Raw genomic sequence first — 20,901 nt, 5'->3', positions numbered from 1 at the left:
CACTGAATGATAACATTCGTTCTATACAACAAATGAGAAGTACCCTATTTCTCTGGTGCTTTACGATTATGTGAGAAGTTGGGTGTAAATAATAAAAACCTTGTTGTCAAAACATGTTATATTGTACCATATTTTAATAATAATGCTAATTACACTAAATCTATTCTATTTCTACCATAATGAAAAGGTATACCATTAACAGATTTAATAGCAAAAAGTTTAACCCTATTTACATTCATATTTGAACTAAAAAGTGAATTATTTAATTGTAAAGAATGATTATGTTCTCTACTACTGATGATAAATCATCTTACAGAATTTAAACTGGCCACATTTACATAGTATTTAATTGTTATGCAAAAATATCGATCTATGTATATACATTTCCTATGACACCAAGTGTTTGACTAATTTATATAGTTAAAAATACCACTACGTGTTATAAATATCCATTTTATAAGTACACGTGGTTATTGGTTTTACCCATGTTTGCACAAAATGCAATGCTAATGCTGATGAAGCATATTTGTCTTGACTTTTTTACTGGAAAGACAACATCTAATTTCTCGCGGCACAAATAACACTGCCGGGTGATCTGATAATAAATAGTTAAATACCATTCAAAAGATGAAGACCTTATCACTAGCGAGGTAAGGAAAAGTAAGCATTTTTGTGCCAAACATCAACAAGTACTCGTAACACAACAAACAACTCGTTCAGTAAATGCGTCACTAGACAGTTTATCAATTATCATACATTGGTTCTGGTAATATTACAGGATACATTTAAAATGTGAATCCTAACATCATGTAAACGGATCACGGTTTGAAACGTATCACATAGAACGGCAGTTTCTGTAGAGTAGTATGGTAGGCGAGCAACAAAATCAGTGAGGGTGTCACCGAGTTTTGTTGTTCTCGGAGCGCTAGAACTTGAGCGAGAAGCCGGGCGCGACGTTGAGCGAGCGCGCGGGCTGCACGCGGAAGCCGAGCGCCTCGTCGGAGTCGGCGCGCGCGTACTGCGCGTAGGCCGCGCCGCCCGCCGGCGGCCGCGGGCTGTGCGTGCTGCGGCTCTTGCCCTCCGACTTGGCCGGCCACGTCGGGAACATCGCCGGGTCGATGGCCACCGGTTGCTCCTGGAATATTTCCTACTTGTTACAATTTCAATCATTTATAACACATTCAATGCCTGCGAGTCGATAGTCAGGTTCTGTGTTCATAGGCGCGTTTTACTACATATGCGTTTTAGAGCGTAGCTTGCGCTGGCACTGAATGTGTTAACTAAGGATATATAATTAAACAATTTATATACTAACCGAACCGTTCGTTTTGTAAGACGCACTATCCCTGGGACAATATTATACCATCATAGGAATATGCTCATAGACAACATGCCGTCTTTTTTCATATTTCATAGTGTAGCTGCAAGGAAAAGTAGACCCGTGCCATACAATTTTTTATGCAAGGGGGTCTACTTTTCTCTGCAGCTTACTGTATCGACTAAATCGATTATCGAATAATATCGAATTTATCGAGAAAGCTGCACTTTCCTTTCGTCCTTTTTTTCTTGAACGGAAGCGGATAAATAGTGTAATTTTATACCAACTAAAGTTTAACAACAGATACCTATATTTTTGACAACAAAACAACATCTAATAATAATTACGTACCTAACTGTTTATGTCAGTACTAAGAAATAAACCGAAGTTATGTTTACAAACAGAAATTATAATTACTCTATAATAAATTCATGGTTTATCGAAATAAATTTAATTCCCTGACATAATGCTCGCCCGAAATAAAATCTGTTCTCCTTGAAAAAGGTGAATGACATTTTTGTAGTTGATGAATGTTAAAACAAAAGAGTTAACGTCAGCTGACCTGAAAGTATTTATGCTCCAAGGCGGCATCGGCGGTGATCCTGCGGGCGGGGTTGTAGGTGAGCAGCGCCTGCAGCAGCGACAGGCCGGTCTCGGACAGCAGGTCGGCGCCCACGCGCTGCCGCAGCCCGCCCGCCGGGTGCTCCGCGAACGTCATCTTCTGCACGGCCGGCAGCTCGCTGTAGCCCGGCCACACCAGCTCCGACGGAGTGCCCAGGTCCTGGCGGTTAATATAACGACAGATATAAATTTAATTCCCATTTTGGTTAATCATCTGGTACTTCACTGAGCCCCCACGTCACAGGCTTGACCTAGTGTGAGGGCTATTGCTAACCATACTGTATTTTATCTCTGAATGTAACTATACCTACTGTTTAATCCTATATTTTATCTATGTCTGGTAATGAAATAAACTTTTTGTATTTTGTATTTTTGTATATAACACACTCCTATCTATTTATTTTGACGACCGGTCTGGCCTAGCGCGTAGTGACCCTGCCTGCTAAGCCGCGGTCCCGGGTTCGAATCCCGGTAAGGGCATTTATTTGTGTGATGCGCACAAATATTTTGTTCCTGGGTCATGGATGTTTTCTATGTACATATATAAGTATGTATTTATCTATATAAGTAAGTATATCGTCGCCTAGCACCCATAGTACAAGCATTGCATAGTTTGGGGCTAGGTTGATCTGTGTAAGGTGTCACATTATCCGATCCGATATTTATTTCAATATAATATCTGTAAGGGATATCGGTCCGACATCCGAATATCAGATCGGATAATGTGAGGTGTCCCCTAATATTTATTTATTTATAATATCAGCATCATGTCAAAAAAAATGACATTTTCTTACTTTGTCACTGCATAACAAGCAAAAATTTCACAATAAACATTACATGTAACAAAAACGTAATACAAATTAGAAGTACGCTGTAGTTAACACTATCGGGAGTAGAAGATATGAAGTGTTACACTAACCTTGAAAATTCTATTCAACTGATCCACTTCGGACTTTCCAGGGAACAGCGGATTCATAGTGATAAACTCGGCGAAGATGCAGCCCACACTCCACATGTCGATGGGCGTGGAGTACTCCTTGCCGCACAGCAGCAGCTCGGGCGCGCGGTACCACAGGGTTACGACTATGGGCGTGTACTGGCGCAGCGGCGAACCGTACTCGCGGGCTAAACCGAAATCGCCCACCTATGAAAAGAAGACATTCATGTTTCATTATTCGTAACTGTGCCATTAGGTAATAGGCTAGTTTCCTACTAGTCAAATCAGCTTCTTTTTAGGAACTGTCAAAACGATTTCTTAATATGGAATTACTATGAAATACTGAAGAGTGACGTCACGGTCATTTCATTTACTTTATATCTTTCTTTTTGACTTATTAAATAGAAATTATGTTTAAACATAACTAATGTTCATATTTTTCTTCTAATTATGCGGTGCTTTATTTCGTGCACTGCATAAAATATTTTATTTTAAGTATAGGAAATTAGCCTATTCTAGCTAGCTAGTAGACAATTATAACGTACTTTAAGTATTCCCTTGTGTGAAAGAAGAAGATTACTGGTCTTGAGATCCCTATGTAATATCCAGTTGTCGTGAAGATGGTGGACAGCTTTCAGCAATTGAGTCATCAGACATTTTACTTCCCCTGGAAAAGAAAATTTATTGTTCTTCAAAGCCTTAAGCGAAGACATTGCCTGATGAGTTGATCACATGTCGAAACTCGTGCAAAGGTTGAATTAAAAATGTAACTCATATCAACAAACATCTGCAGCTCTTGATGCGATCAGTGACATGCTTTGCAGTAAAAAGATAGCTTACCAGGTAAAAACACCTGCTTCTTTCCCCTCATAGTTTCCATAAGACTTTTCAGATCATGCTCCACGTAATCCATGACGATGAAAATCTTGTCCATATTGGAGCCCACCACGATCTCCCTCACGGTGACTATATTCGGGTGTTGGCCCTGCAACAAGCAAATGGAGCGTGTCGCTTGTTAGTTAAAATGGGGCGCACTTTACTGTTCGCCATGATGGCGGGACCCCGTAGTGAGGAGAAATGTACCCCCCAGCGCCCAAGATATGAACTTTCCGCCACATACATTTGAGGATCACCAGCGTATAGACAATTACGCATTGATGCACCGACAGTACCTTTTCCCTCTGCTATAACTGTCCATATAATAGATTCTTTGTATATAACTAGGGATATCATCTATGCGTCCGAGTCACAACGTCAGGGTACGTAGCCGAATGGCGCAAACGCCCACGAAACGAAACGCTCGTAGATATCTATCTCTATCGCTCGTGCGTATTGGCGCGACAGAGCCAGACTACCGTTCGCGGCGTTTTGTTTTCGTTTCGCGTCGCAGAAATGCCATTCGGCTACGACACCAGGTACACCGATCCGCTTTCCTCGAAGTTTCTTCATTTCTGTGGTCACCATGACGCAGAGGATAGTCACAGTTGTATAGTGATAGTAATCACAGATAGTTATCATGACAGAACTCCTACATCCATCAAGACATCAATGTGACAATTTAAATATTTTAACGATCAGAATTCAATAAAAAGCTTATAATAATACTTCGAAAGACAATGCGTGTGTTTGATTTGTTTTTATAACAGTCATTAGTTAATAAGAATAATGTTAATGAATCATGGCCAAAACTCTCTGACTCATAATGGCAGTTTAAATTCGACTTCTTACAGTACAGTAACTTACAATTAGTAAATGATAAACAAACATACATATAAAAAATTCCACCCTTCAAGAGCTCATGTACACTATGCTGCAAGTGTAAATATTGAAATTTGTTAGCAAGGGGGTTCATATGCTGCAGCTCATGTACATGTTTTAATGTGACATAATGACAGGGATAAAAATACGTAACTACGTAACAAACATTTTACCCAATTGATTAATTTATTGACTGTGGATACTATTAATTACAAACCAATAATAAAGGTAAATTAACTAGTAATATTAAAGGTTTTTCAACAGACTTTATCTTAGCGTGGTCCTTATTGAACAGCCCTGAAGTTTCGTTTTTTCCGCGCAAGTGTGTGTGTGTTGAAAACCTTCGTATGAAATCCTGCAATGGTAATAGGCGGGTTCACGCGGAAATTGTCCAATGTAGACGTGCCTCCGCTGAGGTAGGTCTCTAAGCAGAGGAAAACGGGCGCGCTGCCTCGACCGAAGCGCGTTTGCATTAGCTATTTTCCACGCTAGGGTCTCGAGACGTGCCCTCTGCGCGGACCCGACCAACCCCCTTATATTTATAAAAAAAGTTACTGAACTGATTAGTTAAAAAAGTGTTTTGTCCCTTTCTCAAAAATACATAAGTCAAAATGACAGAAAAGGATAAAACACTTTTTCATCACACCCGCACTTTAAATGTGCTACTACACGCAGGCGGAGCGTGAGTTAGAGAAAAATCGTTCTCCCAGGGAATAATGAAATTTCTTCTACCGTACTTAACTTTTTTACACCTATTTACATATTTTTTACATTGCGAGTGTGATGAAAAACATTGTGAGTAACTCGGGGAGTATGAATATTACTAACTCGAGTCTTTCAAATGCTCCGGCAAGCCGTCGTGATTTAACTTACTCTCGTTAGTAATATTCAACTTCCTCCCCTTGTTGCACAATGTACTATTTAACTAATAAGAGTTCAGTATTTTTTTTATAAGGAGGTTAGTCAGGTCCACGCAGAGGGCACGTCTCGAGGTCATAGAGCGGAAAATAGCTAATGCAAACGCGGGAACGGGGAATCGTTTCTAGTTTGCACTACTGTTTTAAATTGAAAACTCGTATTTTTTTCTTTGCTGCACTTTGTCAAGAATACAAAACTGCAAAGACAGGATTAATATGGATAACATAGTAGGTATAGGTACAGTACTAACATTGTTTTAATTCTCTGGAAAATATTTACTTAACAGTGCTGTATTTTAAAAACTACGTGTACTTTTCTGGCAGTAAATCTTGCGTAAGATATACTGCTGTGCTTCTATAGGGAGTCATCTTTAAATTACGTCACACCTTAAAGGGGCGAAGGGAGGATATCACCAGAATATTATGTCATTGTGTGACAAAGGGGCAGAGGTGGGCGATGGGCGTCAAAAGTTTTGTGACGTAACATGTTAAAATTCAAAATACTGAAACGCTGAACTAATGCGTGTTAAAAAAACCGGCCAAGAGCGTGTCGGGCCACGCTCAGTGTAGGGTTCCGTAGTTTTCCGTATTTTTCTCAAAAACTACTGAACCTATCAAGTTCAAAACAATTTTCCTAGAAAGTCTTTATAAAGTTCTACTTTTGTGATTTTTTTCATATTTTTTGAACATATGGTTCAAAAGTTAGAGGGGGGGGACGCATTTTTCCTTTAGGAGCGATTATTTCCGAAAATATTAATATTATCAAAAAACGATCTTAGTAAACCCTTATTAATTTTTAAATACCTATCCAACAATATATCACACGTTGGGGTTCGAATGAAAAATAAAATCAGCCCCCACTTTACGTGTATGGGGGGTACCCTAATAAAACATTTTTTCCCATTTTTTATTTTTGCACTTTGTCGGCGTGATTGATATACATATTGGTACCAAATTTCAGCTTTCTAGTGCTAACGGTTACTGAGATTATCCGCGGACGGACGGACGGACGGACGGACGGACGGACGGACGGACGGACAGACAGACATGGCGAAACTATAAGGGTTCCTAGTTGACTACGGAACCCTAAAAACTTTAAATGTTTACAAATTCTGTTATCTAAATATTGGACTTAACTTAATGTTGGTTTTACAAAGATTATTTAAGAAATATATAAAAAAAAATTGAATGTGTGACGTCACACAACCTGTGACAAGAACAGATTACCAGAAGTGAGGATTTAAAATGTCCTGAAATTTGTATGACATAATTTAATAGTGGCCTCTAGTTGAAACGCTGAACTAATGCCTGTTAAAATTTTTTTAAATGTTTACAAATTCTGTTATCTAAATATTGGACTTAACTTAATGTTGGTTTTACAAAGATTATTTAAGAAATATAATAAAAAAATTGAATGTGTGACGTCACACAACCTGTGACAAGAACAGATTACCAGAAGTGAGGATTTAAAATGTCCTGAAATTTGTATGACATAATTTAATAGTGGCCTCTAGTTGTACGTACGCGTGTCCGGTTGTCACAGATCCTGGAGTTTTTGAGCAGGTTCTAAGAATCGGCATAATTTTCTATCGCATCATTTAAAAAATGACCCAATATGTCCATTCCATTACGTCAGGTTTCAGTTCAAAAAATAATCTTACTTGTACGTATGCACATAGTAGTGGAAACGACATTTATTATATCATCACTCATCAGGATTCAACCGGCTATTCAATCTTGATGGTAATATTTCGTCACTTAAGATTTTCTGGCATTTGAGCCTTCAAATGATTATATAATGATTATAACTTATAGGAGTAACCCTAGTTGTTTTAGACCGTAAGCATTTTAAGATTAGCGATTAACCCCCTTATTCATAAAAAAGTTACTGAACTGATTAGTATAAAAGTGTTTTGTCTCTTTCTGTCATGTTGACTTGTGTATTTGTAAGAAAGGGACAGAACACTTTTTTAACTAATCAGTCAGTAACATTTATGTATTATTATGAATAAGGTTAAGGGGGTAAGTATATATCATGGTTTTGACTTTTTAACCGCTTAGATATTTCATCAAACGTGCTCGTGTCGCCGCCGCGCGCCGGTAGTACGCAGTTAAACGAATATTTGCCTAGTCTATCAACTTTGGTAAAAAAGCTGGATATTGTATGTTTTATATATCGAGCTGCAGCGATTAAAAGGTTAAAATTCAGTACAATAGGCATTTCCAACTGAATCAAGAATTTGTAACTGCAAGTGTAAACAAAAACAGGCAATATTACTATAAAAGTAACAGATATATAGGTAATTACTATAACATTACACTTTACATTTACCTAATACATTAAGTAAGTATGTATTCGAGGATAGTGTTGAGTACTGCACTGCCCCACATTCAATAAACAAACTAGAGACAGACGCAATAATCATCAATTGAATTCTTCTTATAAAATATGGGTGAGGCTTTAGCACGATTGCTTTGCGGCGACACGATCACGGCGCACTCGGGCTAAAGACCCATGGCGTTATTCATAAACGCTTCATAAACCTAAATTAGCTAATAATCTGTCATGTTGACTTATGTATTTGTGAGAAAGAGACCAAAAACTATTTAACTAATCAGTTCAGTAACTTTTTTATGAATAAGGGGGCCGGAAGTTTGTACAACACTAGAAAGAAACCCAATTCTTTGGTAAACTTCACAACAGCTTAATGTACATACAGCTACAAAATTGCATGGAGAAATGATGAATGAGTTCAATGATAAATTCGCCATGCACTTATGCAGCTCACTGTACCTAATCTAATGGTACAGTGAAATTTATTCCAATAATGCAACATTATAAGGCGTTCTGCAAAGAGTGCCGACAATTATCTAACATTTTGTTTAAATACATAGGTACATTAATAAAACCATGATAAACAGTGAGGTAAAATAAATAACTTTCAAAACACACATTTAAAGCAATAAAATAGAATGACTACTAAAAAAAAATAGTTCTTATTCCAGTTACATAACCCGAAAAAAAGAATGGCCCAATTAATAAATCGAATAACACAATACAAATTTGCTAACCAGAATAGTAAAATGCTTGTTACGTAGATATCTCAATTAATGATAACGTTACATAAGAAAACAAAGCGGTATGCTTATTTTGTGAACTCTGATAATTAAAACATTTAAATACATATTACGTTCACTATGTAATTGGTCTTATACAATACAAAAACAGCTCAGTAATAACATAATTAACTTAGTCTAGTTCAAGGCGTAACAAATGATAATCCATTACATTTCCGCTAAAAGTTATTTTAAATGGCGATACAATGACATACACGTAAAGATGCATAGTACATACTAATTATTGCATTCGTACATAGGTACACTTATGAGAAACCAGTTATTTTTAGGGTTTTTATAATGCATATGTAATTATTAATGACACAAGCCACTGCACGTACGGAAGTGTCCATCATAGTTATGCATTCAGGTTACGTAGCCGAATGGCACAAACGCTCACGAAACGAAACTCTCGTAGATATTTATCCCTATCGCTCTTGCGTATTGGCGCGACAGAGCCAGACTATTACCTTTCGCGGCGTTTCGTTTTCGTTTCGCGTCGCAGTAATGCCATTCGTAAGCCGATCTGATCTGGGTGCGTAGCCGAATGGCACAAACGCTCACGAAACGAAACGCTCGTAGATATTTATCTCTATCGCTCTTGCGTATTGGCGCGACAAAGCCAGACTACCTTTCGCGGCGTTCCGTTTTCGTTTCGCGTCGGAGAAATGCCATTCGGCTACGGCACCTGCAAGCCAGATCCATTGTCACTATTTTTACAGTAGGATTCATTAGTGGCGCGTGAAAATATTTGTCAGACGATTTGCAGACCTGCTTGACTTTCTTTATGATATACCTATTAAATGTATACAAATAACTTTTTTATGGATGGAGGGAACAAATCAAATTATTTTATTAAATATTTTTTGATGTGTTTTTTTTTAAGTAGTATACTACTCATCTATCCTCTCATCTCAGTTTATAACTTTTTTATGCTTTTTTCCATTGGACCAGTGACAAGAAATTAAAATTTTCATTGTTCATGCCGCTAAGACACTCTCAAAGATAGCTTCACGTTCGGTGGCGGTTACAGTTGTAGCCATAGTTACCAAATGAAAATAACCTTTAAATTTTAGTAGTACGGCGTAAGTACTGATTGTTACCTCCTAACACAGACACAGACCAATACAACAAGACGGCCCTTACAGGGCGACTCGCGGTCACCAAGCATACGACAAATCAGGTTTATAAAAGTTTGAACGCGTGCGACACCGATCAGCAGCGCCCAAATATACGACCCACTAACAGTGTTCGTGTCCGCTCGGGAAAAAATCTTAAATAATCAAATTTGGTTGCAAACAATGATCTCTTGCAGCATAAAGTGGTGTGGCAAGTCTTCTAACACTTCTACATATAAAAAAGTTGGAATAACATTCCACAGTTAAGTCAAATTAATTATTTTGTTGAATATTGTTTATTATCCGCGGAGTTCATTTATACTGGTCAATATGGTTGTACTGAGCGGCGCCAAGGCGCGTCCATCCCTTTTTGCCTAGTTAACAATGCGATATGCTATCCCTTTCACGTAAACGACTAGGGATGGGGCCATTTTAGTTTATTTATGTCTGTTGCGGGAACTTCGTACTACCGTTCGTACCATGTGCTACCATTTTATGAAATATAAAAGAAAGCAGATTTGTAATTGTGAATAATTATCTAGAATCTGTAGAGTCTGTAGTGTTATTTAGTTGATTGATTAGTTTAGAATATTTAGTTGGTAATTTAACTTAGTAAACGTAAGTAAAAATGCACAGTTTAGTTATTAGTTACTAGAATGATTTTTAATGAGGTGCTATCACAATCATCATCCTCCTTGCGTTATCCCGGCATCGGCATTCGCCACGGCTCATGGGAGCCTGGGGTCCGCTTTGGAAACTAATCCCAAGATTTGGCGTAGGCACTAGTTTTATGAAAGCGACTGCCATCTGACCTTCCAACCCGAAGGGTAACTAGGCCTTATTATAATTTAATTATAATATTATAATTTGTTGCAAAACAAATTCACCACAGTACTAGTACCGGTACCATTGTCTATAATAGACATGTCCCATTCCCATCCCTACTGCTAATCGTAAAGGCGCGCCATTATTTGAAACGACCAATGGCAGCACCGTGCGCGCCCGCCTCACCCGCAAGGATTGGTGATTTGCGTCTCGAACAATATCGCTTGCATTAGGCTTCTAGTGGGGTGTTCTGTGCCTCCTAAATAATCCTTACAAAGTCAAATTTGGGTTATAAGCATCTACACCTACAACACCTTACGCTTGGCCAAAATTACTTATCATATTTTATTGTTAAAAACAAAGGTGCCGACAATACCTTTAGTATTGTCAGCCACACAAAAGGTCCGTAATGAACACCATCTTCACTGAACGCGAATACCCTGTATTGCAGTGTAGTGTTGATAAAGTATGCATTGAAGCGTCGTACGTAAACTATTATTATTTCGAAAAATAATTAAACAGGTCCATGGTCAATGTGGTCCATGTGTCTGTGTCATCTACTATCCAGATGTTAAGTTAACTAGAATATTTCTTTGACTATGAATATAAAGCCAGGTATACCTAAAAATATTATTTGAGTAGCATTTGATCCAGATTTTTGGTATATCAAATAGGGGTTCGTCTCTTCTATCAGCTCTTGACTATAGACTAGTTTGGGACTCTAGGAACCCGACATTATTATTGGTTTTGCGGCCAGTTTCCATAGCTCCCTCACCATTTTAAACATTATGTGTCTAATTTCTGATGATATCTTTGGCATGAGATAGCAAATATAAACCGTATTGGAAACGTTAAAAGTTACTTTGACTACGTACGTTATGTCACCATATGCGCGTACTAGCAAGAGGTTTTTAGCAAGCTCCATACGATATAAGTCATTGGAAGGTAGCATTGGACATCCAAGTGTTGCGGGCTATTCACGCCTAATTTGGCTTTTACCAACTACCTAACCAACCATTATCTCTCTTCCCCTCTGCCCGTCAACGGCCACTGCATCATTGACGGACGATTGTTGCAAAGCAGTGTTAAGCGCGGTTAGATGTGGCCAACGCATTTTCGCTTATGACATTACAAGCCCCTCACTGAATGGCAGTTCTTGCCGTATAAGTCACATGTATGCCGATGCTTGTTGAACCTCTTGATATGAAACCAAGCTACCAGCCACACCGGCAACATTTTGTGTCTTATATGTCTGAAGTTGCCCAGTCACAATTCGCTAGACTTCTTCAATATTTGTTACAATAGTGCAATCATCAACTACCTCGGTAAGAGGTCTTGTCCTTCCTAGAAATGTCGAAACAAACATCGAAATTATGGTGTTCAATGATGATGTTCAAATAATGATGTTTTATCAATGTCGACTTGAACAATTTCTTATTCAATTAGTTAATGCTGATTGATATTGTTTAAGCTGTCAGAGATCACTGGAACTGGAATGGCTTCCGTAGGATCGTATACGGAACTGCAGCCGGCCTAGCCGAAATGACAAAACAGCTTCAATTCAGCTTCATACGGGATCCGTAGTAGTGCTTGTATTTATGGACCTATTGGGCCAATAACCTGTTTGTTATTCACCACTAATTCTCTTAGAGACAAGCAGATGTTAAAGACTGCCTTCTGTCGTGATTCTGAAATGTGATGAATTTATGTTTGAGCTTCTTAGTTATTTACTATCTCGATATCTCGTCAACAATTGGATAGTAGATGGCTGCCTTTTTACCAAACAATTCACATTTTTATACACAAACAAATCAAAATTATCTCATTGTAACCAATTTCATCCTGGTTTGTTGTAAAAACCCGTTGAAAAGCATTCCATAGCTTCGAATAATGTATTTTTAATATTATTTTGATGGGTCTATGTGATAGGCCTACGCTACGGAACGTAAATAATTGGCAAGTTGGCTCAGCATCCTAAGAATACAGAAACGTAATCTTTTAATGAGATAATATATTTTAGCCAGGTTCTGTCCGAAATTCAGAAAGAAATAACGAGAGATTTAATAGTGTGAATTCTGCCATTTGGAGAAAAATAATAAGTTTTTTGGCAAAAATTTCATTTTTGGCACAAGCTTTTATCGCCGACTGTACCTTTTTTTCAACAGTCATCTACTGCTCCCCGAGACGTTTCTAAAAACCCCTTACTCGATGGGTATAAGACGTTTCATAACAGAGTTCCTATGGCCAGCTTTCTGCTCCATCATCAGGTCAGCTGCATGATACCATAATATTGCATTATCACGTGATTTACATATGTGTGCAAAATTTCAGCACAATCAGAAACCGGGAACTGGGTCAAATTTAGCTTGACCCAAACTAACATACTAACAAAGCAAGTTAAATAAAAGCTTGTAATAAAGAATATACAGGGTGTTTTTTGATAGCGGCTCAGTGAGGGCAGCTATCAGATCTTGTGCTGCTACGCGAGAACAGTCTTATAAAACCTTCACTCGTTTTCAAAGTAATGAAGAATAGTGTTTACAGATTTTGGTAAAGGCATAGGTACAAACTTTTCCTTTTGATGCCAATCGATCCCATTCCCATCCAGGATTAAAGTTTGTATGGGACCAGTGGTTGAACACTGTCTCGATCGGATGTATCCGGCTCCGTTCGGGTCGAATTGCTTATCTTATTACAACTTGACGTCCATTTGCGTGCGCTACCACGGATTAATATAATCACTTGATATTAAATTTGACAATCCTTAATAATCGAAAGGGATTATCGCTTTCAGCCATACGTTAGAAAGGGATAACAGGATTCTTCTCTGAACTGCTGCCAAACTTCGGTTTTGTTGTAAGTCCTTTTTGTACGTATGTACCTACTACATATTAATTATTTAGTGATGGGACCAAAAAATTCTGGCTATAAAACCACAAATCGAGAAAAAAATTAAAACTTTTATTATTTACATGCTGTTTCTTTATGCCAATAGTATCATTCATGTTCAGTATCAATAGTTTTTTACCGATCAACTTCTGGTAATGTAAAAGAGCCACAAATTAAGAAAAAAAAAACATATACAGACTACTATGGAGAACACGAAATATTTTTATCTGGCTGCGAATTTCTTTGCAGTAAAGGTACTGAAAAGTAAGAAAACTCATTGGCGCGTTAAAAAAAATGAATAAAATTACACGTTTTCTCCATAGTAAATGTATAGAAAATATTTCCATTGATTTATTGTTTTTTGGTACATTACCGTAAGTTGCCCCTACGAAACTAATGATACTGGATAGGATTCGGCGATTGGCATAAAAAAATAGCATGTAAAAATATAAGTTTTAATATTCATTCATACAAATTGTATGGGAAAAGACTCAAGATCCTGGATTGGAATAGGATCGATTGGCATAGTTTGTCAAAAATGCCTTTTACTCCCGCCCTGTATGTGTATGTTCTTTTTCTAAAATCTGTAAGCGCCAACCTTCATTAATTAGAAATCGATGGATGGTCTTCTAAGATCGTTTTCGCGTAGCAGCACAGGATCTGGTAGCTGCCATCACTGACCCACTATCAAAATACATCCTGTATAACAAAGGAAAGTAAATAAGTTTAAGTCATTAGCTGATTCCGCACTGACCGAGCAGCCTCACGCGTAAAACGTCCGTGTGCACGTTTGCCTCACCAGAGCCAATTTCCTCGGCAAAATGGCGGCCCTCAGCTGTTCAAAATAGTGCTGGACAAGTGCACATATTTATTGCCGTGGCTTGTGAATCATTTATTTTTCTTTTGAATGTCCATAAGAAAATCCGAAAACCACGAATCATGAGTCACGGAAAAAAATGTGCAGCATTATTTTAAACAGCTGATTGAGGGCAGCTATCTTGCCGAATTTAGCAAGTTGGCTCGGGTCAGGCAAACGTGCACGAACGTTTTCCGCTCGAAGCAATTGCCTCGCGAGGTTGCTCGGTCTGTGTGGACCCGGCTATTGCACTAACAATTTGTTACGAGTACAACATAACTTTAGTATTAGCAAGCGCGGATCCAGCATCGTGCCCAGGGGGGGGGGTCACGTGGTAAAGGCCCAGGCCCCAGGTGGGGGTCACGTGGTCTATTTGTATGGCCAACCTAGGCTCCAGGGGGGGGGGGGGGGGTCATGGCCCCCATGACCCCCCCCCCTGGATCCGCGCATGAGTATTAGCTGCAATAATATGCTTACATAGTGACATTATAATCCACATAACCCTATACTTTGTGTTTTAATATTTACACTTTAATTACATCTTTGTCAGTGTAATGTTAACATATTGTAAAGAACATGACTGTCTGTATAACTAACATGTTCATTACTATGGAGTACAATATTTGTGCTGATAGACAAACAGATTAAGTCATATCTGAACTGTTAGCGGTATACTGTTTATCGCCAACGTAGCCGTTACACTCCTCAAAAGACGATGAAACTTGTTAAAGTGAGGAGAATTCCTAACTTTTGCGATAAACGTTAGGTATTACGCTAACTGTAATGATTAATCTTAATAATATACTTAATATCTAGAGGGCCCACCACACCGAAGCTCGACGATGCGTTTATGCAGTGAATCGCATTGTTTGCTACATAAACGCCGCGCAATGTGACAAAAATATTCGGTGTAGTTGGTCAATGAGTTACCTGAACAGATGTGATGATAGATGATCTTCCTATGCACTTCAATTACACTATCATGAAAATTGTATCGCCATCTTAAATAACTTTGCAGCTCAATAAATGTAGGTAAGCTTTTTTGATAATTACTCATCAGTGAACATTGCGTTCGTACATAACAACTGAGGAAGCATTGGAGGGTTGGTCCCCTGGAATAAATCCCTTATAAGATACTTAGGCCCGCCCGTGTATCGAAGTTGTTAACCCTTGCAATTGGGTCACACCTCTAGCACAACCCTCTTGCAGGTAAGAGGTGCCGGGCCTGTAGGAATAAAATACAAGGCATTAATCAATTGAATTCAACACATGAGCCATCGAGTGCTTCACAGCTTGCGGCTCAAACAAGCTGCCTCATTGCAAACTAATAATTGTGCCATTCTCTGGAAAAAACCTTTAGTGTATCTTGCGGTTAGTGTGAAAATTTACCTAAGTATACTTTGCGATTAGATCTTATTTCACACCTAATCGCAAGGTACACTGGTCCCTCTTCGAAGAGAATGACACATTTAAACAAAACACCTTCTAACAGCCAGGAGTGATGCATTGAGATGGCTCAAGTGGGCTTACTCTAATAGAATAATATGAAATTGTGATCCTACCTTAAGTAATGTGTTGATCTCTCTCAGAGATGTAATAGGGAAGCCTTCCTTTTCCTTTTCCATCTTTAGTCGCTTCAAAGCAACTATTTCATCACTTGTTTTGTCTCGAGCTCTGTAAACAACTCCATATGTGCCTTCCTCTATTCTATTCAGACATTGAAACTCCTCAACTGATCGACACCCCTGTAAATAATCTTAGTTAATAATATTTCCAATACAGATGCTAGATGTAGAGAAAAGAAAAAAAATGCGACATGGAAAAAAAAAAGGAAAAATAACAACACTGAATAACAAAATCACATTTGGTATTTTGTACTTTAATTAGATTGTGAACTTTAAAACAATATATTCAATAAATTTTAATAATGATAAATTTGTCTGACTTACTTATAAAACATTAGCAACTAAAAACATTGTCACATAGAACTCTAGCTGTTTATTAATATACACTAGAATAGGTATAAACACAATCAGGGTTGTTAGAAACTTACAGCACTACTGTTGTCAAAAAAATACCATTCAATTATGTCTGGCAAAAGCTACCAAGCTTAAATGAAGTGATATTATGATCACTTTATTTTATCTGGGAAAACGCTAGGTTGAAGAAGAGGAAGTGAGATTTGTCAATACTAGGTTGAAGAAGAGGAAGTGAGATTTGTCAATACTAGGTTGAAGAGGAAGTGAGATTTGTCAATTACCTGTAGTGCTGGGAAATATGGCGGCAGAGCATTAATAACTTCTTCCCTAAGACGCACTTGCTCTTCATCTTCTTTAGATGGTTCCTCTTCTGCTGGCTTCCCATTTTCTCCAGGTGGAGGAGGCGAGAAAGAGTGAGACCTGCTTCTACTTTTGGATCTAGATAGTGATCTAAAAAAAATATTAATGTTTAGATTAAAGATTTTAAAGCAAGTGCATTAATCCAAAAGGCATAGAGTTACTAACATACAGATACTTCACTTGCCCTTTAGATTGCACAGGCGGGCGCGTGGCGCCCTCGGCCACTCGTTCATTCGAATGAACGTCTTGCGTGTTGAACCCTTAAATGCATGGTTTATAAAGCAAGTGCATTAGCTCCACAGCCTAAGGCACAGATTATTAATCACAAGCTTAATTATTATTCATTATTACATAAACAATTAAATAAATTAAATAATATAATGATTTACTATTTTTTTATTTAAGGATTAAAATGAATTGGCGGAAAAATATGAAAAAACAGGACGATGGCGATTTTTAGTATGTGATTTAGGCTGATTTTTTTGGAGTTAGTAATAAGTTCATGTTAACATTAAACATTTTATCATAGAGGTTTCACAAATAGTGTACCTTTTTAATAGTAGTCAGTTTTTTAGAATAAAACTTACCAATTACGATATATTTATATAAATAAGATTTGGCCTATTTAACTTCTAACAATGATTTAGTATAAAAGAGTCAGAAAACCATTGTCTATCACATATATTAATATCTCGTTAAAAGAAAAATTCATGCATTTAAGGGTTAAGCTACTTTTACTGGGTATGTTATCGTAGCAATACCTGGAACTCTAATTAATTTACCTTCTAGAATCATTTGAGGATGGCGTCCCATGATTTGATTTGCGAACAGGTGGTGATTTAGATTTTTGTTTTACTATATCAGATTTTTGCTCTTCTTCCTTATCAGTTTTCCTGTCTTCTTCATTTTCATCACCTTCTTCTGATTTTGAATCAGCACCAGAATCTGAATCTGTACTAGAACTACCATCATCTGTTTCACTATTTGAATGCTCACCTAAAATTAGAAAATATTTTATGACATAACAAAGAAATAGTCACAAGAAATAAGCCTTACTTATTTATTAATTCATCTTGTGATACCATACACTAAAGTGAATTTCAAGAATAACTCACCTTCCTCTTGTTCTGAATTTGATTCTGCCTCACTCTTAAGGTCGACATCACTAGCATCAGATACTGTGACAACATCCCCATAGTGTGGAGAATGTGTGGATTTATTTTTTTTGCTAGAAGGCTCTTCGGTGGACGCTGAGCGTTTTTTACCCCGGCGACGACGCTCTTCACGCCTAGCTTCCAATTCATTGCGTGATTCTGTTTTTCTTTTTTCCATTTCTCTTTCTAAAAAGAAAAAGTAGAATGTAACATAAGTCCAACTAGAAATTTTGAAAGAATTTTTTGGCTAATAGTAAAGACCTTCAAAATAAACTAAAATGCATTATGTTTCGGCAAAGGTTACAAGTAAATCATAAACAATAAAAGCTTACCAGCTTCTAGTAACTTGTTTCTTCTTTCTTGTTGGTGTTTATCCAGAGCAGGTTGTCTTTCAGGCTTGGACTCCTTCTCTGTATAATCACTCTGTCTTTTTTGGTCATTACTCTGCATTCTTTTACTTAATAGTCTACTCCTTAAATCTTCTAAAGCCTTATCCCCAGATGATCTATTTTCTTTTTCATTGTTATGATTTGCATGTCCATCTTCTGCTAGCAGTCTTAGTCTAGATTCTATTCTTTCATTATCCTGGTGCTTCCGTTCAGTTTCAGGACCCTTATATTGTCTTTCACGATTTGTATATCCATCTCTATCCCTCTGCGACTCCTTGTCTCGGTATGCTTCTCTCGGTCTTGCTGCTTCTCGATAAGATGGGTCTCTGAACATTTCCCTGTCACGGTAGTGTTCTCTCTCTTTGTATGACTCTTTTTCTCTGTATGCTTCTTTTTCCCTGTATCCTTCCTTTTCTCTGTAAGCTTCTTTGTCTCTGTACACTTCTTTTTCTCTGTATGCATCTTTTTCCCTGTACTGTTCTTTATCTCTATATGACTCCTTCTCTCTATAGGCTTCTTTTTCTCTATAAGGGTCTTTTTCCCTATAAGATTCCTTCTCTCTATAACTTTCTTTCTCTCGGTAAGGATCTTTTTCTCTATACACATCTTTATCCCTCATTTCTCTATCTCGAACCATTTCTTTTTCTCTAACTTCTTTGTCTCGATAAGAATCTTTTTCCCTGAAGTATTGTTTATCTCTATGATAATCTTTGGACATGTCATCACGTTCAAGAGCTTTAGAGTTTTCTCTAGTAGGTTTATCAGACTTTTCACGGTCCCTGTAAAAACAAAGGAAAATGATCAAGTAAAACATTATATATATCCAAATGTGGACAAAAACTAAAAGAAATGGACGCAAACTAGCACAACAGGTACTATTAGAGATAAATAGATAATTTTAGATGGTACAAACAAGCTCATTGAATCGAATTACAACTTACCTGTAAATATGTTTCTTGTCTTTCCTTGAACTTTCTTTGTATCTGTCTTTGACAGATCTCTTGTGTCCTCTCCTGTCTCTATGAGATGGCCGAATGACAGCTTGGGGAGGCTTGATCACCAAAGAATCAGCATTATCACGGTCTTCGTCAGACAAACTAAAATTAAACATTTTTAGGTAGAATTTCTATCACATAGACTCATTAATATGACCATTATTTTTACGTAGACTTGAAATTTGTGGGTTAATTGCACAATGCTTTCCTAATCAAACAATTAATCCTAAGTCTGAACATATAAAATATTTTACTCCATTACAAGTACTCAACTCAATTGTATTACAATTTTACATTGAAATTATCAAAACGCTAACTATGTGGTAGATAGAAAATTACACAAATTGCTAGTTATATGGTGTGGCTGTGAAAAATGAATGAGTCATGTGGCAGTAAATTCGTTAATAAATGGCCTAAAGTTAAAAATAAATCGTATTATATAGTGTATGTAACGTTGCTGTTTTTATTAAATTGTGTTATTTAGATAAATACCTGAAATCCATGTCTTCGTCGTCTTGAACAGGACTACGCGCTAATTCTCCATCTTCACATTGTTCGTCATCGTAATTACTCATAATGAGGTTTCACGTTTAATATCACAGTAAAGTCTAGTCTAAAGGTTTAAAAGCACAGTCACAATTAATAACACAACACAGTTTTCACAATATGTAAAATACAGCAACGTAACGGAGACTTCAACTCAACCAAAAAGACTCGACGCCATTTTATAGTGTATGTCATTCCATTCGTAGAAAAAAAAAAATACCTATAGGACTCTATGCGCACGTTCGAAGGTATCAGGCCTACAGCAAAAACCGAAAAACTAAAATCACAGGTATGTATCTTGCTTACTCTCATGCAATGCTTCTTAGAGTAACAGAGAGATAGAGAGAAATGGAATGGACCACCGATTATTGAAAGTTTTGGTGATGTTGTTTGCAATAGGTCTCCAAGGCTGCCAACCATACAGTTAAAACAGCCATAGATAATAACAGACGATTGCTTATGAAATACCGGAAATACCTTTTCGATCGCACCAAACTGCTCCTTAAGATCCTCATATCGTCTAGAAACGGCTTAATAAATACAATACTTCTCGGTTTCTTTTAATTTGAACCTCAGACGAAGGATACTATAGACTTGACACAAGGGTACACCCGTAATGGACAGATATAGAATAATGGAGCGAATTTAAGAATCACTTTAAAAATGGCTGACAGTTTACCATACACAACCTACGTAATTTGGCGGATAATCAAAGGATCTTTGACAAGTCACGGCCTATTGTTTGCGCACAAACTCGTTTGTCAGCCGTCAGAGGACGGTAGTGAAATATCTACGAAAATAATAAGTTTATCTATGTCAATAATAGTGTAGATTTTAGGAAATAAAATAACCTTGCAAATGTTTAATGTATTTCTAAAAAAGATAAATGTTCTTATCATAATATTAAAAAAATTGTTAATATTTCAAATAATTTAATTTTACTACGGGGTTATTATTTTTTAATCTTTTTCTGTCAATGTCTATGATCTAGAATTTCCTGACTTTTCCATTCCACGTCCATCTTTCATGAAGAGCCAATGCCAAGTGATTGGTTCGCCAATGTGTAAACAGCGGCTCTTATCTTGGCCAAGGGGTTTCACAAAGGGCTGGTGGAACCGTTGG

At 37.4% G+C, this 20,901-nt stretch overlaps 1 protein-coding gene across 1 annotated transcript; it reads right to left on the bottom strand.

Moving 5' to 3' along the window:
* Positions 1-100: 100 nt before the first annotated feature.
* LOC125227831 (cyclin-dependent kinase 11B-like) lies at positions 101-19,975 on the bottom strand. The gene is made up of 12 exons (XM_048132195.1): positions 19,726-19,975; positions 19,180-19,335; positions 18,182-19,017; positions 17,811-18,035; positions 17,478-17,691; positions 16,617-16,785; positions 15,919-16,101; positions 3,717-3,861; positions 3,422-3,543; positions 2,859-3,083; positions 1,881-2,099; positions 101-1,135 (listed from the first exon to the last, which is right to left on the bottom strand). Exons 1-12 carry the CDS (start codon positions 19,806-19,808, stop codon positions 926-928), a joined length of 2,787 nt encoding a protein of 928 aa, XP_047988152.1. The 5' UTR covers positions 19,809-19,975; the 3' UTR covers positions 101-925.
* Between the last annotated feature and the right edge of the window lie 926 nt (positions 19,976-20,901).

The sequence above is a fragment of the Leguminivora glycinivorella genome, chromosome 7 (assembly GCF_023078275.1).
Source record: "Leguminivora glycinivorella isolate SPB_JAAS2020 chromosome 7, LegGlyc_1.1, whole genome shotgun sequence".
Classification (NCBI taxonomy): Eukaryota; Metazoa; Arthropoda; class Insecta; order Lepidoptera; family Tortricidae; genus Leguminivora; species Leguminivora glycinivorella.
The sequence above is the reverse complement of the archived record's forward strand: the minus strand, read 5'-3'. Positions and strand labels throughout refer to the sequence as shown.

Excerpts from the sequence above, each read along its gene's own strand:
- LOC125227831 (XM_048132195.1), bottom strand. The coding sequence starts at position 19,808 with ATGAGTAATTACGATGACGAACAATGTGAAGATGGAGAATTAGCGCGT. Across the intron at positions 19,336-19,725 it reads GACGAAGACATGGATTTCAG|TTTGTCTGACGAAGACCGTG; the intron begins GTATTTATCTAA and ends GTTTAATTTTAG. Across the intron at positions 16,102-16,616 it reads CATATTTCCCAGCACTACAG|GGGTGTCGATCAGTTGAGGA; the intron begins GTAATTGACAAA and ends GATTATTTACAG.